The 19,893-nt window shown below is 51.0% G+C and overlaps 2 protein-coding genes across 2 annotated transcripts; both read right to left on the reverse strand.

The window, feature by feature from the left end:
- Positions 1-3,589: 3,589 nt before the first annotated feature.
- Positions 3,590-4,626, reverse strand: LOC132321407 (olfactory receptor 14A16-like; the record flags this gene model as incomplete). The annotated part of the gene is made up of 3 exons (XM_059834905.1): positions 3,590-3,646; positions 3,742-3,845; positions 4,200-4,626. Coding segments are annotated over 3 exons (588 nt in total), but the record flags the coding sequence as incomplete, so codon positions are not given.
- Positions 4,627-10,341: 5,715 nt separating this feature from the next.
- LOC132321408 (olfactory receptor 14C36-like) lies at positions 10,342-11,277 on the reverse strand. Its single transcript, XM_059834906.1, has one exon. It carries the CDS (start codon positions 11,272-11,274, stop codon positions 10,342-10,344), a length of 933 nt encoding a protein of 310 aa, XP_059690889.1. The 5' UTR covers positions 11,275-11,277.
- Between the last annotated feature and the right edge of the window lie 8,616 nt (positions 11,278-19,893).

Below are 19,893 nucleotides of genomic sequence, written 5' to 3' on the forward strand. Positions count from 1 at the left end.
TTGTCTCGACAAATATTGAAAATCTCCATCGACTGATCACCCACCAACTGGCCTGCGTCCTTGCTCCCCTGTTTGGCTCTGAGGGATTTCTCAAAAACCTCTCTCTCAGCCTCTCCTTCTCCATCGCGTGCTCCAGGCCCCAACCATTCTTCTGGCCTCTGCAGGACTCGCTCCAGCCTGTCAGGGTCCTTCTTGTGCTGGGGAGCCCCATCCTAGTCACAGTAGTGCAGACGCGGTCCTGTGGTGGGTTGACTTTGACCAGCAGCCAGACACCAACCCAGCTGATCAGTCACTGCCCCTACTCAATAGGGCCAAGGGAGAAAATAAGATGGACTAGCTCATGGGTCAAAGTGAAGACAGGGAGATCGCTTACTAATTCCTGTCACCGGCAAAGAAGAGCTGGCTTGGGGAAGAGAAATTTAATTTATTGTCAATTAAAAGAGATTTGGATAGTGAGAAGATCTAACAGAAATATTAAAGAACATTTCCCCACCCCGCTCCTTTTTCCCAGGTTCACATTACTCCTTCATTCCCAATTCTTCTACCCACCCCAACCCTGAGAGGCGCAGGGCGGGTGGGCAATGGGAAGGGTCAATCCGTACATAACAGTTCTTCTTGGACACTCCTTCCTCACACTTCTCTGCTCCTGCGTGCGTCCTCTCCACAGGATCCCACTGTAGTTCTGGTCAAGGCTATGTGCTGTTCACTTCTTTCTCTCTTACTTTTTTCCTTCATTCTCACGGCATAGTTGAGGTTGGGAGGGGCCTCTGGAGATTATCTAGTTCAACCCCCAGTTGAGGCAGGGTCAGCTGGAGCAGGTTGCTCAGGACCTTGTCTAGGTGGGTTTGGAAGATCTCCAAGGATGGAGATGCCACCACCTCTCTGGGCAACCTGTTCCATTGTTTGACCACCCTCACAAACAAAAAGTGTTTTCTTGCATTCAGATGGAATTTTATGTGGTTTTAATCTTTGTCCACCACCCCTTGTCTTGTTCATTGGGAACTACCGAGGAGAGTTTCATAGAATCCCAGAATCATAGAATAGTTTGGGTTGGAGGGACCTTTAGAGGTCATCTAGTCCAACCCCCCTGCAATGAGCAGGGATGTCTTCCACAAGATCAGGTTGCTCAGATCCCCATCCAACCTGACCTGGAATGTTTCCAGGGATGGGGCATCTACCACCTCTCTGAGCAACCTGTTCCAGTGTTTCACCATCCTCGTCATAAAAGATTTCTTCCTTATAGCTGCTCTAAATCTATCCTCTTTTAGTATAAAACCATTAGCCCTTGTCCTATCGCAACAGGCCCTGCTAAAAGCTTTGTCCCCATCTTTCTTATAAGTCCTCTTTAAGCGTTGAAAGGCTGCGATAAGGTCTCCCCGGAGCCTTCTCTTCTCCAGGCTAAACAGCCTTCCTCCATAGGAGAGGTGTTCTATCCCTCTGATCATTTTTGTGGCCTCCTCCGGAACCGCTCCGTGTCTTTCCTGTGCTGAGGGCTCCAGAGCTGGATGCAGGACTCCAGGTGGGGTCTCACCAGCGCAGAGTAGAGGGGCAGAATCACCTCCCTCGGCCTGCTGGCCACACTTCTTTTGATGCAGCCCAGGATATGGTTGGCCTTCTGGGCTGTGAGCGCACATTGCCGGCTCATGTCCGGCTTTTCATCCCCCAGTAGCCCCAAGTCCTTCTCGGCAGGGCTGCTCTCAATAAGGCAGTTTGGCTCCCTTGTCTTCATTCCCTCCCATCAGGAATTTATGTGCTCCAATAAGGCCCCTCTGAGCCTGTTCTTCTCCAGACTGAACAGTCCTAGATCTCTCAGCCTTTCCTCCTATGGAAGATGCTGTAGTCCCTTAAACCATTTGTGGTTTCACCAGTGCAGAGGAGAGGGGAAAGACCACCTCCCTCCATCTGCCAGCAATGTTCTCCCAGGAGGCTGTTGGCCTTTGCTGCAGGGGTGCCGTATTGGCACATGCTCAGCAGCTTGTCCTGGGGACACCCAGTCCTTCTCGGCAGGGCTGCTATCTAGCTGGTCAGCCCCCAGCATGATGTCCACAGTGTGGCTGGATCACAGGCTTTCCTCCCCCGGGGACATTCTCAGCAGCAGCTTGTCCTTCTTCAAGAATCACAGAATCATTAAGTTTGGAAAAGACCTGTAAAATCGTCAAGTCCAACCATCAACCCAACACCACCATGCCCATGAAACCTTGCCCTGCAGTGCCACGTCCACATTTTCCTTTAACACCTCCAGTGACGGTGACCTCACCACTTCCCTGGGCAGCCTGTTCCAATGCTTCACCTCTCTCTCAGTAAAGAAATTTTTCCTAATATCCAGCCTAAACCTCCCCTGGTACAACTTGAGGCCATTTCCTCCTGTTCTATTGCTAGTCACTTGGGAGAAGAGACCAGCACCCACCTCTCTGCAACCCCCTTTCAAGTAGTTGTAGAGAGCAATAAGGTGTCTCCTCAGCCTTCTATTCTCCAGACTGAACAACCCCAGTTCCCTCAGGTAGTGAGCGAGAAGGTCTCCCTGAGAGTCCTTTTCTCCATTTCCCTTAGCCACTCCTCACAACATTTGTTCGCAGGAACCTTCACCAGCTTCATTGCCCTTCTTTGGACAAACTCCAGCATCTCAATGTCTTTCTTGTAGCTAGGGGCCCAAAACTGAACAAAGTAGTCGAGGTGTGGCCTCATCAGTGCTGAGTACAGGGGGACAATCACTTCCCTACTCCTGTTGTTTCTGATACGGTCCCGGATGCCATTGGCCTTCTTGGCCACCTGGGCAAACTGCTGGCTCATATTCAGACAGCTTTCGACCAACACCCCCAGGTTAACGGCCCCAGGTCTGGGCAGGACACCTGGGCAGACCCAAGCGCAGGCCCACACTGGAGGGACCGTGAGCGTGTGTGCCCGTGGGTAAGCGCTGCAGGATCTGCACAGACCACTTGTCACCTGCACACCAGACCAGCTTGAGAAGGGAGCGGGATGAGGCCGGTTGTGATACTCATGCCTGTGTGTGTTCTGCCGGTGCTGTGGGTGCTGCAAAGGTGCTGTTCCCTGCTGGAGTTGGTCAGGTGTGTCCATCTGTATTTCCTCGCCGAGACCGGCATTTAGCAATTTCCTTTGAGTGATTCCCCGTTGGGTGACCTCTCACTTTGGGAGGATCCAGTCACTGCCCACCCCAGGAATGTGCTGCCCCTGCAGAACCCCCAGGCTCTCCAGGTAGCTGTAGATTCCCCTCCTGGAGGACGTCTTCTGCACAGTCATATGTGGGACAGCCCTGGGTGCGTAACTCAGTGCTCATTTACCATCTCCACGGCCACCATACACCAAAGGGTGAGTCCAAGATCCAGCCCCAGGTCTCTAACAGCTGTGACAATGTGACAACGAGAGTTTCTCTCTCAATTCCAAGGAGAGAAAGGCCCTTTTGAGGTGAAATTCCTTGGGCCTGTTGCTGCCATCAGCTTTGGAAGAAGAGCCCAAACTTCAGTCAGCACACTGGGGAGATCCCATTTTATTTCAGAAATGCTATGAGAGTGTAGCTCTGTCCCAGTGAAAGACAGACTTTTATATGAGAGCCAGGGAAGACAGAGCAGGCTCATTCCTCAGTAGAAGTAAGGAGAATCTCAAAATTTATGTAGAAACACAGTAAAGGCTAATAACAACACAGATAATGAAAACAAAAAGGACAAAAGAGCAAACAAAGGACAGTCCAGCAATGGGATACATGGGAAACATCTCTAAAATCACTTTCTTAATGGCATCCTTGAGGTCCCGGTTCCTCATGCTGTAGATGAGGGGGTTCAAGGCTGGAGTCACCACTGAGTACAGCATTGCCATCACTGAATCCAGAGCTGCAGAGGAGATGGAGGGGGGCTTGAGGTAGGCGAACGTGCCAGTGCTGATAAACAGGGAGACTATGGCCAGGTGAGGGAGGCACATGGAAAAGGCTTTGTGCCGTCCCTGCTCAGAGGGAATCCTCAACACGGCCCTCAAGATCGGCACATAGGACAGCAAGATGAAAACAAAACACCCCCAGAATAGAAAAGCACTAAAACTGAAAGGCCCAGCTACCTGGAGGTAGGAGTCTGAGCAGGAGAGCTTGAGGATCTGTGGAATTTCACAGAAGAACTGGTCCACAGTATTGCCTTGGGAGAGTGGAAGTGAAAATGTATTGGCTGTGTGAAGGAGAGAATTGAGAAACCCACTGCCCCAGGCAGCTGTTGCTATTTTGGCACAAGCTGTGCTGCCCAGGAGGGTCCCATAGTGCAGGGGTTTGCAAATGGCAATGTAGCGGTCGTAGGACATGACAGTGAGCAGAAAAAATTCTGCTGACATCAAAAATGTAATGAAAAATACCTGGGCAGCACATCCTGAGTAGGAGATGGCCCTGGTGTCCCAGATGGAATTGGCCATGGCTTTGGGGAGAGTGGTGGAGATGGAGCCCAGGTCGAGGAGGGAGAGGTTGAGGAGGAAGAAGTACATGGGGCTGTGGAGGTGGTGGTCGCAGGCTATGGCGGTGATGATGAGGCCATTGCCCAGGAGGGCAGCCAGGTAGATGCCCAGGAAGAGGCAGAAGTGCAAGAGCTGCAGCTGACGCGTGTCTGCGAATGCCAGGAGGAGGAACTGGGTGATGGAGCTGCTGTTGTACATCTGTTTTCTGTGGGCATTGGGACCTGTCCAAGGTGAAAAAGACAATGACAATTGAGGACAGACTTCTCTGAGGAAAATAACATGCTATTTGTCATAGAAATCCCCATCCCTGTGATGAATGAGGAACAAGCCAGTGCATTCCCCAGCCCTGTCAATTGAATGGCATGGTGCCTGACAGTTTAAAACAGAGCTTGGGCACCTACTTCCCATGAAGATACTTCCAGGGAAGGACACCCAGAGTCAGTGCCACAACAGAAGGTGACCTGCACCCCAATCCATATCCCAGAGAGCAAGAGCAGCACGGAAAGGTGGGGAAACAGGGAAGAAAACTGCAATGCTCCAAAGCAATGAGGTGAGGACAGAAAGGCAGAGGGGTGTGCTGTGAAGCCTTCTCCTTACCCAGCTGTGCTCACCACCTCTCACATGGTGTTACTGTAGGGCAGGTGGTTTTAGTCTCTTTTTTGTGTACTGCATCCCAAGACACATCCACCTGGAGGGCAAGCTGCCCAGGGCATGACTCATAACGGGGACCCCATGGCCATGAAGGCAGAGGCTCTGCTGGGTAGGAGAGGAGACCAGGGGGTTGCTCTGGGGAAGGTATCTGCACTCCAGGACATGGCAAGGAGGTGCCCAAATAGCCCTGCCATGGCATTTCTGGTAGCAGCTCCTTCTCATTCCCTGCCCTTGTCTCTGCTGGAGATGTCCCTGCTGGAAGCTAATTCCCTGTCCCCATGTCTCTTTCAGGAGTGTATTCAAAGTGAAAAGAGTTCATCATTCACCAACAGGACGAAAGAATTTATTCTTTTCCCACTTCCCTTTATTTTTCTGCATAAACCTTAAGTGACAGCAGCAATCTGCAACTGATACTGAAAGAGAGCATATCCTAACTGACGAGGAATATATAGGGAAGTCACTACCCTTTATGGCAGAAACTATATGGGCAGTCTTGGTACCTTCCACCAACTCCACCATTTCTATCTTCAACCACGTGCGCCTTACAGCAGTGCTGTACAAACAGAGTCTTCTCAACTAAAGTCTGCAGCTGCGTGTTTCAGCCCCTTGGCACCAATTCCCACTGTTTCACCTGGAGAACGAGCTGCACACAGGCACAGAAGGAAGTTTCTTACTTGCCAACAAACAAAACCAAAGGTAGACATAGTTCAATACAACATAGAAGACATTCCTCACCTGTATATTAAAGCCATCTTACCTCCTCATAAGTCCACTTTCCACAGTGGATAGCCTTAGACCGATGCAAAACACATCATTGTGTGAAGGACACATCCCAAGAGCACCCAAAACACTTTCTGTCCCCTCCCAAGCCCTTGCCCACCTCCCCAGGCCTTTGCAGGGGAGGGAGGTTGGAGAGGTAGCCTTGATGCTGCACCGGCACTGCTAAGCAAGAGCCAAAACAGCGGTGTGGTAGCAACAGCACTGTGGCTACAAATATAAAGCTGAGCACCATGAGGGCTGCTATGGGGAACGTTAACTCCACCCCAGCCAGGGCCAGGACATGGCCAAATCTCCAGGTGTGTCAAGGTCTCTCTGGACTGAAGCTCCAACAGTCCAGCTGTTAAAGCACGTGTGCCAATGGTCATCCTGAGTCGTGGTGCCTCCAACGAGATCAGAACACTACAGATGACAAGAAGACTACTAGTGTAATGGAGCTGCTAACCAAGGTAGAAAGTACCGTGGTAACCATCTCAGAACCACCAAAGGAAGGTCCAAAGTGAAGCCAAGGCAGGGCCAGTGGGGAAACGATGAAAACGAGTTGGCTTTTTACATGGGAGGGGATAAGGAGTAGTAAAGAGCAGGAATTGAGAGGTGGGAAAAGAGTGAAAAGGGAATGAAAGGTGAAGCAAAGGGAATGATCAGGGCTGTTTGGGGATAGCTGTCAAGCAGCCCTGCATCTGAGCAACACTGCCTGGAAACGGACAAGCAAGCTGCAGCTGCTCTGACCATACTAACATCTGACTTACTTCCATGGTGGTCATGTGGAACTGAAAACTTTCCCTACTCTCATCAAGGGAAGACCCAGAGGGGAAGGAACTGCAGCATCATTTAGTTTTCCACTCTTCTGAATGGGACTCCAGGGGGTCTCTGCTCTGACCTCCTGCTCATGGCAGAAGCAGCTATGGAGTCAGACCACGTTGCTTAAGGCTTTATCCAGTGGAGGCTGAAAGCATCCAAGGACAGAGATGGCACAATGTCTCTGGGAAACCTGCTCTGATGCTTGGATGCCCTTATGGAGAAAATGTTTTTCCTTATCTCCAGCCTGACTAGTCCTTATTTCAACACTTGACTATTGTTGATTATCCTCTTGCCAAAGGTCATGGTGACAAGACTGGTTCCATCTCCCTGAAAACATACTCACAGTGACTGGCAGGCTGATATTCCTGAGGCCTTCCCTTCTCCAGGCTGAACAAGGACTTGTCCCTCAGTTCCTCCTCCAATGTAAGTCCTCAAGCCCCTGAGCATCTTGGCGGTCTTCCTCTGAACTCGCTCCCAGCTATCAACATGTTCCTTGCTGTAACGGGTTATTTCTGGCCAATAGCCCAGCAGCCACACAGCCGCTCACTCCCTCCTCCCCTGCCCCACATGAGGCCCAAAAATTTACATGGTAGTGTACAGATGTTCTAATTTGCTTTCTGTCCTCCAGCACCACCAGGGCCATATACGCAGAGCTGATCCCCAGCCAGGCAGACATCAGCCCCTACCACTGCAGGGCGTTAGTCTGTCCCAGGCACAGGACCTGCCATTTGGCCACCTTCTATCCCATGAAGGTTCTGACAGGACGGTCCTCCCACCTCTCCAGTTTCCCCTCTATGGCATCCCTAGGGCACAGCAATGGTCCTCCCAATTTAGGGTCATCGACAAACAAGGTGAGAGTTGCCTCCTCCAAGTCATAGCTACACGTATTAAACTGCACAGGTCTCAGCAGAGTCCCCTGTGCTGCCCCACAATGCCCCAGTATGTCCCAGTGGCCTCCAGGTAGACTATGACCCCGTCACCACTGCTCTCTCAGCCTGATCATCCAACTGATGTTTCACCCATCTGTTTGTCAACCCATCCAGACTGTAAGAACCTAACTTGGGTAGAAGAATATTGAGGGACACTATGCCACAAGTCTTGCTTAAGCTGAGGTAAACAACATCCACTGTTCTCCCCTCATGCACAAATGCAGCTACATCATCATGAAGGCAATCAAGTCGGTGAGGCATGATTCACCCTTGGTGAGTCCATGCTGACTGCTTTTGGACAAATTCTTCTCTTTCAAGGTCCCAGAAATGTCACCCAAGGGGCCTCTAACTGATGGCACACTCCTCACCAAAGGAGTACACCTGTACTCGGCGCTGGTGAGGCCGTACCTTGAATACTGTGTTCAGTTTTGGGCCCCTCAATACAAGAAGGACATTGAGGTGCTGGAGTGTGTCCAGAGAAGGGCGAGAAAGCTCGTGAGGTGTCTGGAGCACAAGTCTTATGAGGAGCGGCTGAGGGAACTGGGGTTGTTCAGTCTGCAGAAGAGGAGGCTGAGGGGAGACCTCATCGCTCTCTACAATGACCTGAAAGGGCGTTTCAGAGAGGTGGGTGTTGGCCTCTTCTCCCAAGTGACTAGTGACAGGACAAGAGGAAATGGCCTCAAGTTGCACCAGGGGAGGTTTAGACTCCATATTAGAAAAAATTTCTTTACTGAGAGAGTGGTAAGACAATGGAATAAGCTGCCCAGGGAAGTGCTGGAGTCACCATCCTTGGAGGTTTTCAAGGAACGTGTGGACGAGGCATTGTGAGACATGGTTTAATGGGCATGGTAGTGTTTGTAGGTTGATGGTTGGACTTGATGATCTTACAGGTCTTTTCCAACCTTAGTGATTCTGTGATTCTGTGATTCTGTGAAGTGAGCTTGTACAGCCTGGGGTTCCCTGGGCTGCACTTTTGGCCTCCTTCCAAGAGGGGTGCACCATTGCTTTGTCCTCACTCACAAGAGACCTCTACCAATCCCATGACCTTTCAAAAGGCATATTCCAAGGAAATGCTGACCTTCCCCTGTAACTTCAGTACCACTCTTCTGCCTGTCCTACGCTGTATTTCATTTCTCTGATCTTTCATTGACTTTCCCCTGCCCTGATACAAAGACCATTTCTAAAGTCGTCATTTCAGATGCAGACTGCCTGGGCAAAGGCCCTTTCCATTATTCTCCAGTTTTCTCCTTCCCTTTCTCTTTGTTCGTTCTGGTACCTCTCACCTACGCTGCTGCTTTGAGCTTCAGGGACTAAAAGCCGGCCTGTCCTTCAGTAGTCTAATTGTCTCTCTTTAAGAGCCAACTCTTTAATTATGTTGATATTTACTTTTTTGTATCTCCCTATCTAAAGCATTTCTCATGAGATTATCCCTTGTAGAAAGTCAGCCTCATGAGACCTAGCTTGTACTTTACGTGTGGCTGAGGAGTGCGTTTTAATGTTTATGAAACTTTTCCATGCTTTCCTTCTCTTTGCTTGCAAAGAGGAACATTCCCTCTGTGCCGGTGTGCAGGCAGTTCTCTAAGGAAAGCAGGTGGGAGGTGGTGCAATGGCGCTGTAACATTCAGCTCCCAGAGTCCCGAGAAGTCTGACGGAAGGCAAAGTGAGGCAAGTCCCAGGTGGCCAAGGACAGAAATGGTGGGGCTGGGGAGGTGAGGAGCAAGGGTGTCCGTGCAGTGTCAGGCCTCAAGGGACTGCTTTTCCTCCCCGACACTCTGGGTCAATATCAACTGGAGAATGCTGCTGTCACCTCTTCTTTAAACTGAAAGGAATAAAATGTAACATTTAAAAATATATATTTTTTATTAGGGTCACCTTGAAATCTTCCTCTTTAACTAGACAATGAAATGATTCCAATTAGCTGCACAAGTCTTGAAGACTTGAAGAAAGTGACACGCAGGGAAATAGCTCGTTAGGGCTTTCTGTACTTTAATGAGCCCCACGGTGTATTTGGGCCTGTAGTCCATGAACCTCTGATGATGAGAGGGATCAAACCTCTCAAGAAGTCAAAGGCAGAAGCAAAAGCTAAAGAACCTTGAAGCATTAATGGGTCCCACTGAGGGCCATTACTGACAGAGCCTCCCCAGGGACTCGTTAGAGCCGATAACTGGAGGCTGTGATTGCAGGGAGGCAAAGGCACTGTGCAGGTGGCTGTAATGCTGAGAAAGCCCTTGGATTGTTAGATGAAGCAGAAAGGCCAAACCCTGAGCCCCAGGCCCTGGGCAGGCAGAGCTGGTCCCTCACGTGTGGCTCAGGGCTCTTCTTGGGGGCAGGGGGATGTGAGGATGAGCAATGCCAAGTGCAGAAAAACAGCGCAACACTTCCCGGCCTCCCCAGAAGGGGCGAGGAAGAACCAAAGTCCTTTTGGGCTCTTGTTCTTCTTGACACCAGGTTTGGAAGAAGAGCCAACCGTGCAGGCAGAGTGCAGGGGAGATCCCATTTTATTACAGAGACAGTGTGAAAGAGTCAGATATGAGCCAGCATTACACAAAGTTTTCTAAGGTGTCCAGGTGAGAGAGAGCACGTTCCTGCCTCAAGCGTAAGGGACAAATCCAAACAGTCATGTAGGAAAATGATAGGGAGAAATAACAACAACAAAACCAGCAACAGAGTGAATAAACAAACCTCTAACACACTATGGGATGCACTGGGAATCATGTGTGAAGAGAGAGGGCAGGTCTCAGCTGTTGAAAAATGTCCGTGAAAACCATTTCTTGATGGCATCCTTGAGCTCCTGGTTCCTCATGCTGTAGATGAGGGGGTTCACTGCTGGAGGCACCACCGAGTACAGAAATGACACCACCAGGTCCAGGGATGGGGAGGAGATGGAGGGGGGCTTCAGGTAGGCAAATATGCCAGTGCTGACATATAGGGAGACCACGGCCAGGTGAGGGAGGCACGTGGAAAAGGCTTTGTGCTGTCCCTGCTCAGAGGGCATCCTCAGCACAGCCCTCAAGATCTGCACATAGGACAGCACAATGAAAACAAAACAGCCAACACTGAAACAAGCACTAACCACAATAAGCCCAACTTCCCTGAGGTACGAGTATGAGCAGGAGAGCTTGGTGATCTGTGGAATTTCACAAAAGAACTGGTCCACAGCATTGCCTTGGCAGAGTGGTAGTGAAAATGTATTGGCCGTGTGCAGCACAGCATTGAGCAACCCACTGCCCCAGGCAGCTGCTGCCATGTGGACACAAGCTCTGCTGCCCAGGAGGGTCCCGTAGTGCAGGGGTTTGCAGATGGCAATGTAGCGGTCATAGGACATGACAGTGAGAAGATGCAGTTCTGCTGACATGAAAAAGATGAACAGAAAGACTTGGGCAGCACATCCTGCATAGGAAATGGCCCTGGTGTCCCAGAGGGAATTGGCCATGGCTTTGGGAACAGTGGTGGAGATGGAGCCCAGGTCGAGGAGGGAGAGGTTGAGGAGGAAGAAGTACATGGGGCTGTGGAGGTGGTGGTCACAGACTATGGCGGTGATGATGAGGCCATTGCCCAGGAGGGCAGCCAGGTAGATGCCCAGGAAGAGGCAGAAGTGCAAGAGCTTCAGCTGACGTGTGTCTGCAAATGCCAGGAGGAGGAAGTGGGTGATGGAGCTGCTGTTGGACATTTTCTTCCTCGGGGCCTGGGGACCTGTCCAAGGAGGAAAAGTGAGTGTCGAAAAACCCGTGCCATTTCCCATAGAAATCCCCCTCCCTCAGCTGAATGAGGAGGGAGTCAGCTCATTCCCCAACACCGCCAACTGAACGACATGGTGCCTCACCGTTCAAAACACAGCTGAGGCACCTACCTGCCATGAAGACACATATGGGGCAGTGTCCCCCAAGATGGAGTCAGAAGAGAAGCTGATCCGCACCCCTCACACCAAATCCGGAGAGCGAGAGCACCACAGGCAGGTGGAGAAATACAGAATATGTCCATAGTTTCAGAAAATAAAGCAAGGAGAGAAAGGCAGATGGGCATGCAGTGAAGCCTTCCCCTTTCCCAGCCGTTCCTCTGCACCTCACAGACAGCGACACTGCAGGCACTCCTTTTTAGCCTGTTTGTTGTGTGTCAATTGTAGGACACATGCACTGATCCTACACTGGAGGTCCAGCTGCCGAGGAGGTGATTCATGCCCTGGACCCTGTGGTCCTGGGGATGAGGCTGTGCTGGGTGGCAGAGGAGACCAGGGACTTGCTCTGGGGAAGTTCTCTGAACTGCAGGGGATGGCAGGGAGGTGCTCAAATTCTTCGTCATATGGCACTTTGTGTAGCAGCTCCCTGTCTCTTAATGACCATGTCTCTGGTGCCAGGAGCTCTCCCTGCCTGGAGCTCTCCCTTCTGGGAGCTGAGTCTCTCTCCCCTTTTCTCCGCCCTGGCAGTGCTCACAGAGCCCATCCCACCCACTGTGTGCCCAGCTCTGCCCTGCAGACACCTCCTGCATCAAAGCACTGCCCAGGGGCATCTCTGTGTGTGCAGTGAGCAAAAGAGCTGCTCAGAGAAGCGCTAACATGAACTGGGCAGTTTGTGCCTTCTCCAGAAGAGAGAAATAAATTGCCATCACCCACTGCCCACCCAACAACCAAGAGGAGAAATGTCAAAGCACAGACTCCTGCCCTTGCAGGTAAATGCTGCCTTTACGTCCCTCTTCAGAAAAACCCTCTGCAAATATCCTCAGAGTGATGTGGAGCTGTGAGCAGCCCTGACCCACACAGCACCCTCTCAACAGCAGAAGCACCCTGCCATTGCACTGGTCTCTCCTTCCACCCCCAGCTTCTCCCCACAGCGCCGTGGGGAGCTCCCCGGGCAGGCTGAGTGCTGACCCTGGCAGGCGGCAGAGTCCCTGCCCCAGCACCCAGCCCCGGGGGTGCAGGGACCCTGCTCGGAAGGACAGCCCTGGGCACCCCTGGCTGCACACCCACCTTCACACCCTGCAGCCGTCCCTGGCAGAAGGCAGCCCTCATGCCCTGTCCCGCTGATGGTGCAGCAGGGAAGCCCTGCTCTGGAGCACCTCCTGCTCCTCTATACAGGAGTGACATTCCTGGGTACCATGCCAGCTTTATGAGAACCCTCCATGAACTGCAGCTGCATTGCCCTGCACCCAGAGACTTACCGTGTCAAGGGCTGTGAAGATTTCTCCTCCAGTGGGCTCGCCTCTGTCCTCCCACCCCAGACTGCCTTTAACCTCTCTCTGCCTTGATCCTCTCCCCTCGGTGCCTGCAGGCAGTGCCCTCAGCCCTGCTGCGCTCTGCAGAGGAGCTGCTCCTGGGCAGAGCTGTCTCTCGGCAGTGATGCCCGCTTGCCCTGAGCTCCCTCTGTCCCAGGAGCCCGGCACAGCCTCGCAGCAGAGGACCAGCTCCAGGTGTATTAATGACCCTCGGGTGGGTTTGGTGCCCAGTCCATGAACCTCAGACAGTGAGAGGAAGTTGAAGAAACCTCTCAAGAAGTCAGTGTCTGATGCAATCTCCACTGTTTCCTGCAGTGTTAATGGGTCCCACGGAGGGACGTTGCTGACAAAGCCTCCCCAGGCGCTGCTTAGAGCAGAAAACTCCAGGCAGTGATGACAGGTAGGCAAAGGCAATGTGAAGGAAGAGATTCTGAGTAACCCTGGATGTGTTACCTAAAGGCAAAGGGCCAAGCTCTGACCCCCAGCCCCTGGGAAGGAGATCCGGTCCCTCACACATTGCTCAGGGCTCTTCCTGGGGCGGTGTGATGTGGGGATGGGCAATGCCCAGGGCAGGACTATGGTAGGATACCTCCCAGGCTCCCAGGTGGGGAAGGGGAGGCAATGAGCCCCGAGTGCTGTAAGGACAAGGTGCTTCCTCATAGGTGTCAGTGGCAGAGACAACAGCCACAGCCGAGGAGGGAAAGAGCTGATCTCTGTTGGGGGCTTTTCCGACTTCATCCCTCTCTCGTCTCCACCATTGGCTGTCCTACGGTCTCCCACACCTGCACCTCTTTCTCTGCAGGCTGTAGACATCCACCCTGCTACCCCACCTGGCTCTCACCTGAGCATCTTCCTTTACTGATATCTCTCCATCCTTCCTTGTTGTCCCTTGCAACACAAAGCCTTGGGTTGATCCAGTCTCCTTCTGGGTGACTTCTTACACCACAGCACTGCCGTTCGAGTGACATTTCTCTTTCCTTGTGTCCAGTCTGGACCTCTCCAGCTGCACTTTGTGCTATAAGTTCTTTCTCATGCCATTTCCCACTACGAACAAAAGCTCCATCATCTCTGAAACCACCTTTCCAGCAGTCTCAGGCTACTCCTATACTGCTCTGAGCCTCTCTGCCACTGGGTCAATGCTGCCCAGGTCCCTCAGCCGCCCCACACAGGTCATGTGCACCCAGTCCCGAACCCCATCTTGGCAGACCTGCACTCGACACTCAGTAGTTCCTCCTGACTTCTCCAAATTGGGGAGTCGCCCACTGGGGCACACCCATGTGTGTGGAGCCACACCAGTGCTGAGTCAAGGGGGATGATCACTCAAGTTGTCTGGGTGGCCCACACTCCTCCTAACACAGCCCCACGTGCAGCTGCCCTTGTTCATATGTACCATACGCTACTGGTTGTAGGGTACCCCTCGTAGTGCCCAGGCCCTTCTCCTCAGCTGCTCATGTCCCAGCCTGTCCTGATGTATGGGGTTATTCTCCCCACGCCCCCCACCACTGCAGCTCAGATGCAGAAATGTTGAACCATACGACTGTCACAGAGTTCCTTCTCTTGGGCTTCCCCTCCCTCCACCATCAGGAGTCCCTCATGGCAATCGCTCTCCTGGCTTCACACCTGGTGATCTTAGGGACAAACCTGCTGATCATTCCCTCGTTCTTGCTGAAAGAGACCTCCACAGTCCCACAGACTTTTCCCTCTGTAACCTCTCCTGTTTGGAGGTTTTCATCACCATATCCATCATACCCAAAGCCGTAGGAAACTTGTGCATGGCCAGCAAAGCCATATCCTGCCCAGGCTGCTTAACTCAGTGCTACTTCTACTCCCTTCTGGGCTGCATCTTCATGTATGTCCAGCCTTCAAGTCACCACATTTTCTGAAACAAGGCAGTGGCCCTTCTCAACACAGTGCCAACTGCTTTGACGAGTCCCTTTATTTTCAGCCTCAGGAACCAGCTGATGAAAGATGCTCTCAAGGCAGGTTTCAAGAGAAGTGGGATAATCTTCAGAAACCACTTTTCCACTTGAGGAGAGGTGTTGTCAGTGGATTTTGAAAGGGGAGAGGGGTGGGGAGGGCAAACACATGGTTATGATGCATCTGCAGAAATGAGACCTCTCCTTCTTAGCAGTGTAAGATCTCCTTAATCGAATATCACACCAGACTCTCTTCTGCAACATGTCATCATAAGACGACCCTACATAGCAATGCCTTTCAAATGACCTACAAGCACTTTACAAACCCTGGTGAATACCACAGTGGCATTTTCTAAGCGTGCAAACCAAGACAGAAAGCAACAAGCAGAGGACTTCATCCCTCCATGGCAAACCCGGTTCTCAACAAGCTTCACCCTCCTCCAGTTCTCATGCAACTTCGCCTTGCTCCTAAATGTGTTTTCCCGATTATTTTGGTGGCAGATCTTTGCTGAACCTCTTAGTCTTTAGGAAATGACAGAAAATAGGTGGAACACAATGAAGAGAACCATAACAGCTTGCTTTCTGGACCAAGTGGCACTTACATATCCGTTAACCTCCTGGTCAGAACAAAAGCATGCCTGAAATTCAGTCCAGTTGAACTGTTGAGAATGACCTCTCTTCTAATTTGGTCCAGAATCTAGAACATTGGTCAGGAATGTAGTTTGGAGTAAGAGTGCACCTGTCTCCAGATCACTCATGTTTGGTGAAACAAATGTCCGGTCCTTGACACAATGCTCCCAGAGCCAATACTTCAGCTAATCCAACACTTTCAGTGGAATTAGCTTGTTCAGACATAGACTTTTATAACTTTAATGTCTAAAAAGATGAGTTCATTCTCTGGCCTCCTTTGATAGCGGGGAAGGATCAGCACTCTAGAGGGTGATATCATCTCCTCCTACAGTGGTCTTCAGGAGAACTGTACTTAGCATCGACTTGGCAGCTTAGTTTTCCCATAGGGAATGCCAAGTGCCCTGAGCCACATACTGGGCAACGCGTGCTCATTTGCACAAGGGAGGGACTCTTGCTCAGCGGGGCCATCCTTTGAAGACATGAGGGTTACAATTGTACCTTAAAGTCTCTCCAAAATTAAAAGGAAACCTCTCCTCTTCTCTAATCCCTGCCACAGTGTTGCTATTTTGTGCCAGGGGCTCTTTGCACAGCGGCAGCTATGAAGTGAGACCATGTGTCTTGGTACAGTCCTGTCCTGCCTGTCTTCTCATTCCAGCTCCTCTTTCCTTAGACACCCTCTCTGTGTCCTTGACACTGCTGAACCCAGATACAGGCAGCGTGGTGGTCAGTGCAGTCAGAGCTGTGGGGCATAAGCTAATGGGCACTCACACACCTCAGTGGACAGGCAGAGGTTGGGGCAGAGTGTATGGGGCCAGGGTGCCAAGACATGTCCCTTATGTTCTCAACTCTCTTAATCTCTCGCTGTCTCTTTCTCCATCTTGCTCGTATCTTAGGGATCCATCTCAATCCCTCAGCTCTCTCACAGTTGTCTCTCAGCCATCTACATGGGATGTGATTTAGAGCGAGCAGTGAATCTGAGGCACCCTCCCCATGGAAGCACCTTCAGGAACAACGCACCCCAGTGTAGGTGGGGTGAATCACTGAGTAAAAGGGCTCCTCCATTCCAGGAGCTCTCTGGGCTGTCTAGGTGACTGCCTCGGCCATCTCCAACTCACGGTAAAGATATGAAGTTTGAGACAGGGAATCATCAGGGACCGTGTTTTTTCTGACCCAAGCGTTATGAAAGCCCAAAGAGGAGGCGTGGGCAAAGTGCTCTCTCTTTCAGCCACAGACATTCCCTGGGCAGGCAATCCAACAGGTACCAGGAATTTGCTGGAAACCTGTGCTTGATCATGATCCTGCACGGCCTCAGCCCCCACTCATCCGCGGGACACCCCCCGTCACCATTTCCATGCTGAACAGGGAGTCCTGAGAACTCAGATGGGAATACTGACGTCCAGGTGCTGTGTCGCTGCAGGGAGGCAGCCCAAATGCATTCAGAAAGAGAAGATGAGGAGGAAAAGACGTTCAGCAAATGATCATCACCCCTGTTCCTTTCCCCTCCTCCTCAGGCAACATCACTTTTCCTCATTTGGCTTGGACAGCTCAGGTGCCTTTTCTCTGGAATTCAGTTTTCCCTGCGCTTCTCTCCCTAGTTCACATCTGCTTCTAAGTCTCCTGTCTAAAAGACCCTTGGCACTGCCTTTGACTAGCAAGCTAGTAACTCCTGGCCACTCTCAGTCAGTGGAAAGAGATGGACTGTCCCAGGACAGAATTGTCTCATCAGAAAGCAAATGTTTCAGGGAGTTGAGACCACTAATCCTGTGTAGTGTCCATTCTTCCCCAGGGTGAAGATCAGTCCATGGCACGATGCGTTGCCCTGAAAGCTTTTTTGCATGATGGAGCTTTTCTGTCGGGCCCCTCTTCCTGTTGCTTGAAAGCAGGACTTGGCTAACGTCTATGCCGGGTAGTATGGGGAATAACTTCATGCGTCATAATCTAATGTGAGCAAATGGACATTCTCTCTCATTCCACAGAAATAGGCACCTCAGTGCGGCAACTCATCTCTCTCATGAGAGGAGGTTCTTCCAAGAAGAGCAGTTTGGCCCTCTCAAAGAACCTGTTCCTGCCCTTTCACGAGGAATGGAGCCCCTAAGCCAAGTGTGAATTCAGTCAGAGGAGGGAAAACCTCCATGTTGTCTCTGGCAGTGACTCCTTCCCGATTCCTTTGTACAACAAACACAGAAGCGCATGCCCTTCCTCAGGTTCCCTTCCTGCCAAGTGGGGAAAAGAAGGTCCTACAGCACTTCATGGAGAAAGAGGAATGGGACAAGCGGACATCACCAGTGGAGTTCCTCCTTGTGCTGGTTTTGGCTGGGATGGGGTTAACTTTCTTCATAGCAGCTAGTATGGGGCTGTGTTTTGGATTTGGGCTGGAAACAGTGTTGATAAAGCAGGGATGGTTTAGTTACTGCTGAACAGGGCTCACACAGAGCCAAGGCCTTTTCTGCTCCTCACCCCACCCCACCAGTGAGTGGGCTGGGGGTGCACGGGAAGTTGGGAGGGAACACAGCCGGGACAGCTGACCCCAACTGACCAAAGGGATATTCCATACCATATGACGTCATGCTCAGTATATAAAGCCGGGGGAGGAAGAAGGAAGGTGGGGACATTCGGAGTAATGGCGTTTGTCTTCCCGAGCAACCGCTACGCGTGATAGAGCCCTGCTTCCCTGCAGATAGCTGAACACCTGCCTGCCGACGGGAAGTGGTGAATTAATTCCTTCTTTCGCTTTGCTTCTCCGCACAGTGTTTGTTTGCTCTACTTATTAAACTGTTTTTATCTCAGCCCACGAGTTTTCTCACTTTTACTCTTCTGGTTCTCTCCCCCACCCCACCTGGGGGGAGTGAGTGAGCGGCTGTGTGGTGCTTAGTTGCCAGCTGGGCTTAAACCACGACAGTCCTTTTTGGCGCCCGAACAGGGACTCGAAGGGTTCGAGATAATAACAGATTCAACAGTACTTCTATCCTTTAAAAGTTATAGGTCAACATTAGTCTGTTTAATTTGCACCATGATCTTCTTTTTGCTGTATCTGTTAAAGATTGGCCTGTGCTTTTTCAGTATGCTCTGCTCTGCAGTAATTAGTGACATTTTGCCTGGAAGATTTGTTTTTAAAATGTTGACCTTGAGCTGGGTAATCTGGTGTTTGGTCTCTGGGCTGAGGCCATTACTGTATTTTGGGTACCATCTCATGGAGATACTTCACAATTATACTCCTTCTGAGAGTTTTTTTGTGGAGGAAATACAGAACAGCACCCTTGCTTCCTTCTTCTGTGATGTTGTCTCCCTCATGACAATGACCTCTCAGTACCTTGAACATCCTTGGGCAGTTAAAATACTTCTATTGATATTCCTTAGACATATTGCTTCAGTTTTCTCTAAGGTCAACAAGCAATTTAGGAATATGACCCAGGTTCCACGAGAGTATGGTCATGGGTGGCACGGCATGTGGGAAAATATGGGCAGGTATCTAGAGAACTTCTCACCTCCAATGATCTGGACTTTCACCCCTGAACAACTACAGGATCCTGATGAAGTGGTAGAATGTTTGAAAAAAAAATGCCATGGCTACTCCAGAGAGGCACAACTTACCGTGCTGTGCTGGGCCCTCGCCAGCATCTACCAAACACTGCTTGATACTATGCAGCACCCTCAGGGAGAAGAGAGGGGAAAGAGATCAGGCACTGTATTCGTCGCCCCTATAACTAAAAAGAAACAGTGGAAGCGGAAATCAGCTCGTTTAGTAAGGGATGAAGAAGCTTCTCCTAAGAGGGAAAAAGAATCAGAAGAGGCAGCCTCTTCTGCAGCAGAGCAGCCACAAGAACAGGCGGAAGAGACTGAGATAATCAATGAGACAGAAACCACCCGCTCCCTATCCCTAAGTGAGCTGCGAGATATGCAAAAAGATTTTAGCCGTCAACCAGGTGAGCTAATTCTCAGCTGGTTGCTTCGATGCTGGGATATTGGGGCCAGTAGTCAGGAATTGGAGGGTAAGGAAGCCCGGCAGCTGGGATCCCTTGCTAAGGACAAGGCCATTGACAAAGGTATTGGAAAAAAGGCAAGAGTCCTCAGTCTTTGGCAGCGACTCCTGTCAAGTGTGAAGGACAGGTATCCCTTCAAGGAAGAACTCGCAAAATCTCGAAGGAAATGGACCAACATTGAGGGGGGCATCCAGTATCTGAGGGAATTAGCCGTGTTGGAGGTGATCTATAATGACCAGGCATGCAAAGACCCGGATGAAATCCAATGCAAACGGTCCATGTGGCAAAAGTTTGTACGAAATGCAGCAACATCTTACACCCACACCCTGGCGATAATGAACTGGACAGACATTGAGGCACCAACTATAGATGAACTGGCCAGGCAACTCCGAGAATACGAAGATAACCTTGCTCCCTCCATGTGTGATTGTGTCTCGGCTGCGGACAGACACAGACTGACTCAAAACATGTTCGAGCAAGCTGAGAAGGGTAGGTTTTCCTCATCCACTCCAACCAAAGCCTCAGCTATTCAGAGTCAGCCTTTTCCTGTTCAAG

The sequence above is a fragment of the Gavia stellata genome, unplaced genomic scaffold, assembly GCF_030936135.1.
Source record: "Gavia stellata isolate bGavSte3 unplaced genomic scaffold, bGavSte3.hap2 HAP2_SCAFFOLD_42, whole genome shotgun sequence".
Taxonomy (NCBI): domain Eukaryota; kingdom Metazoa; phylum Chordata; class Aves; order Gaviiformes; family Gaviidae; genus Gavia; species Gavia stellata.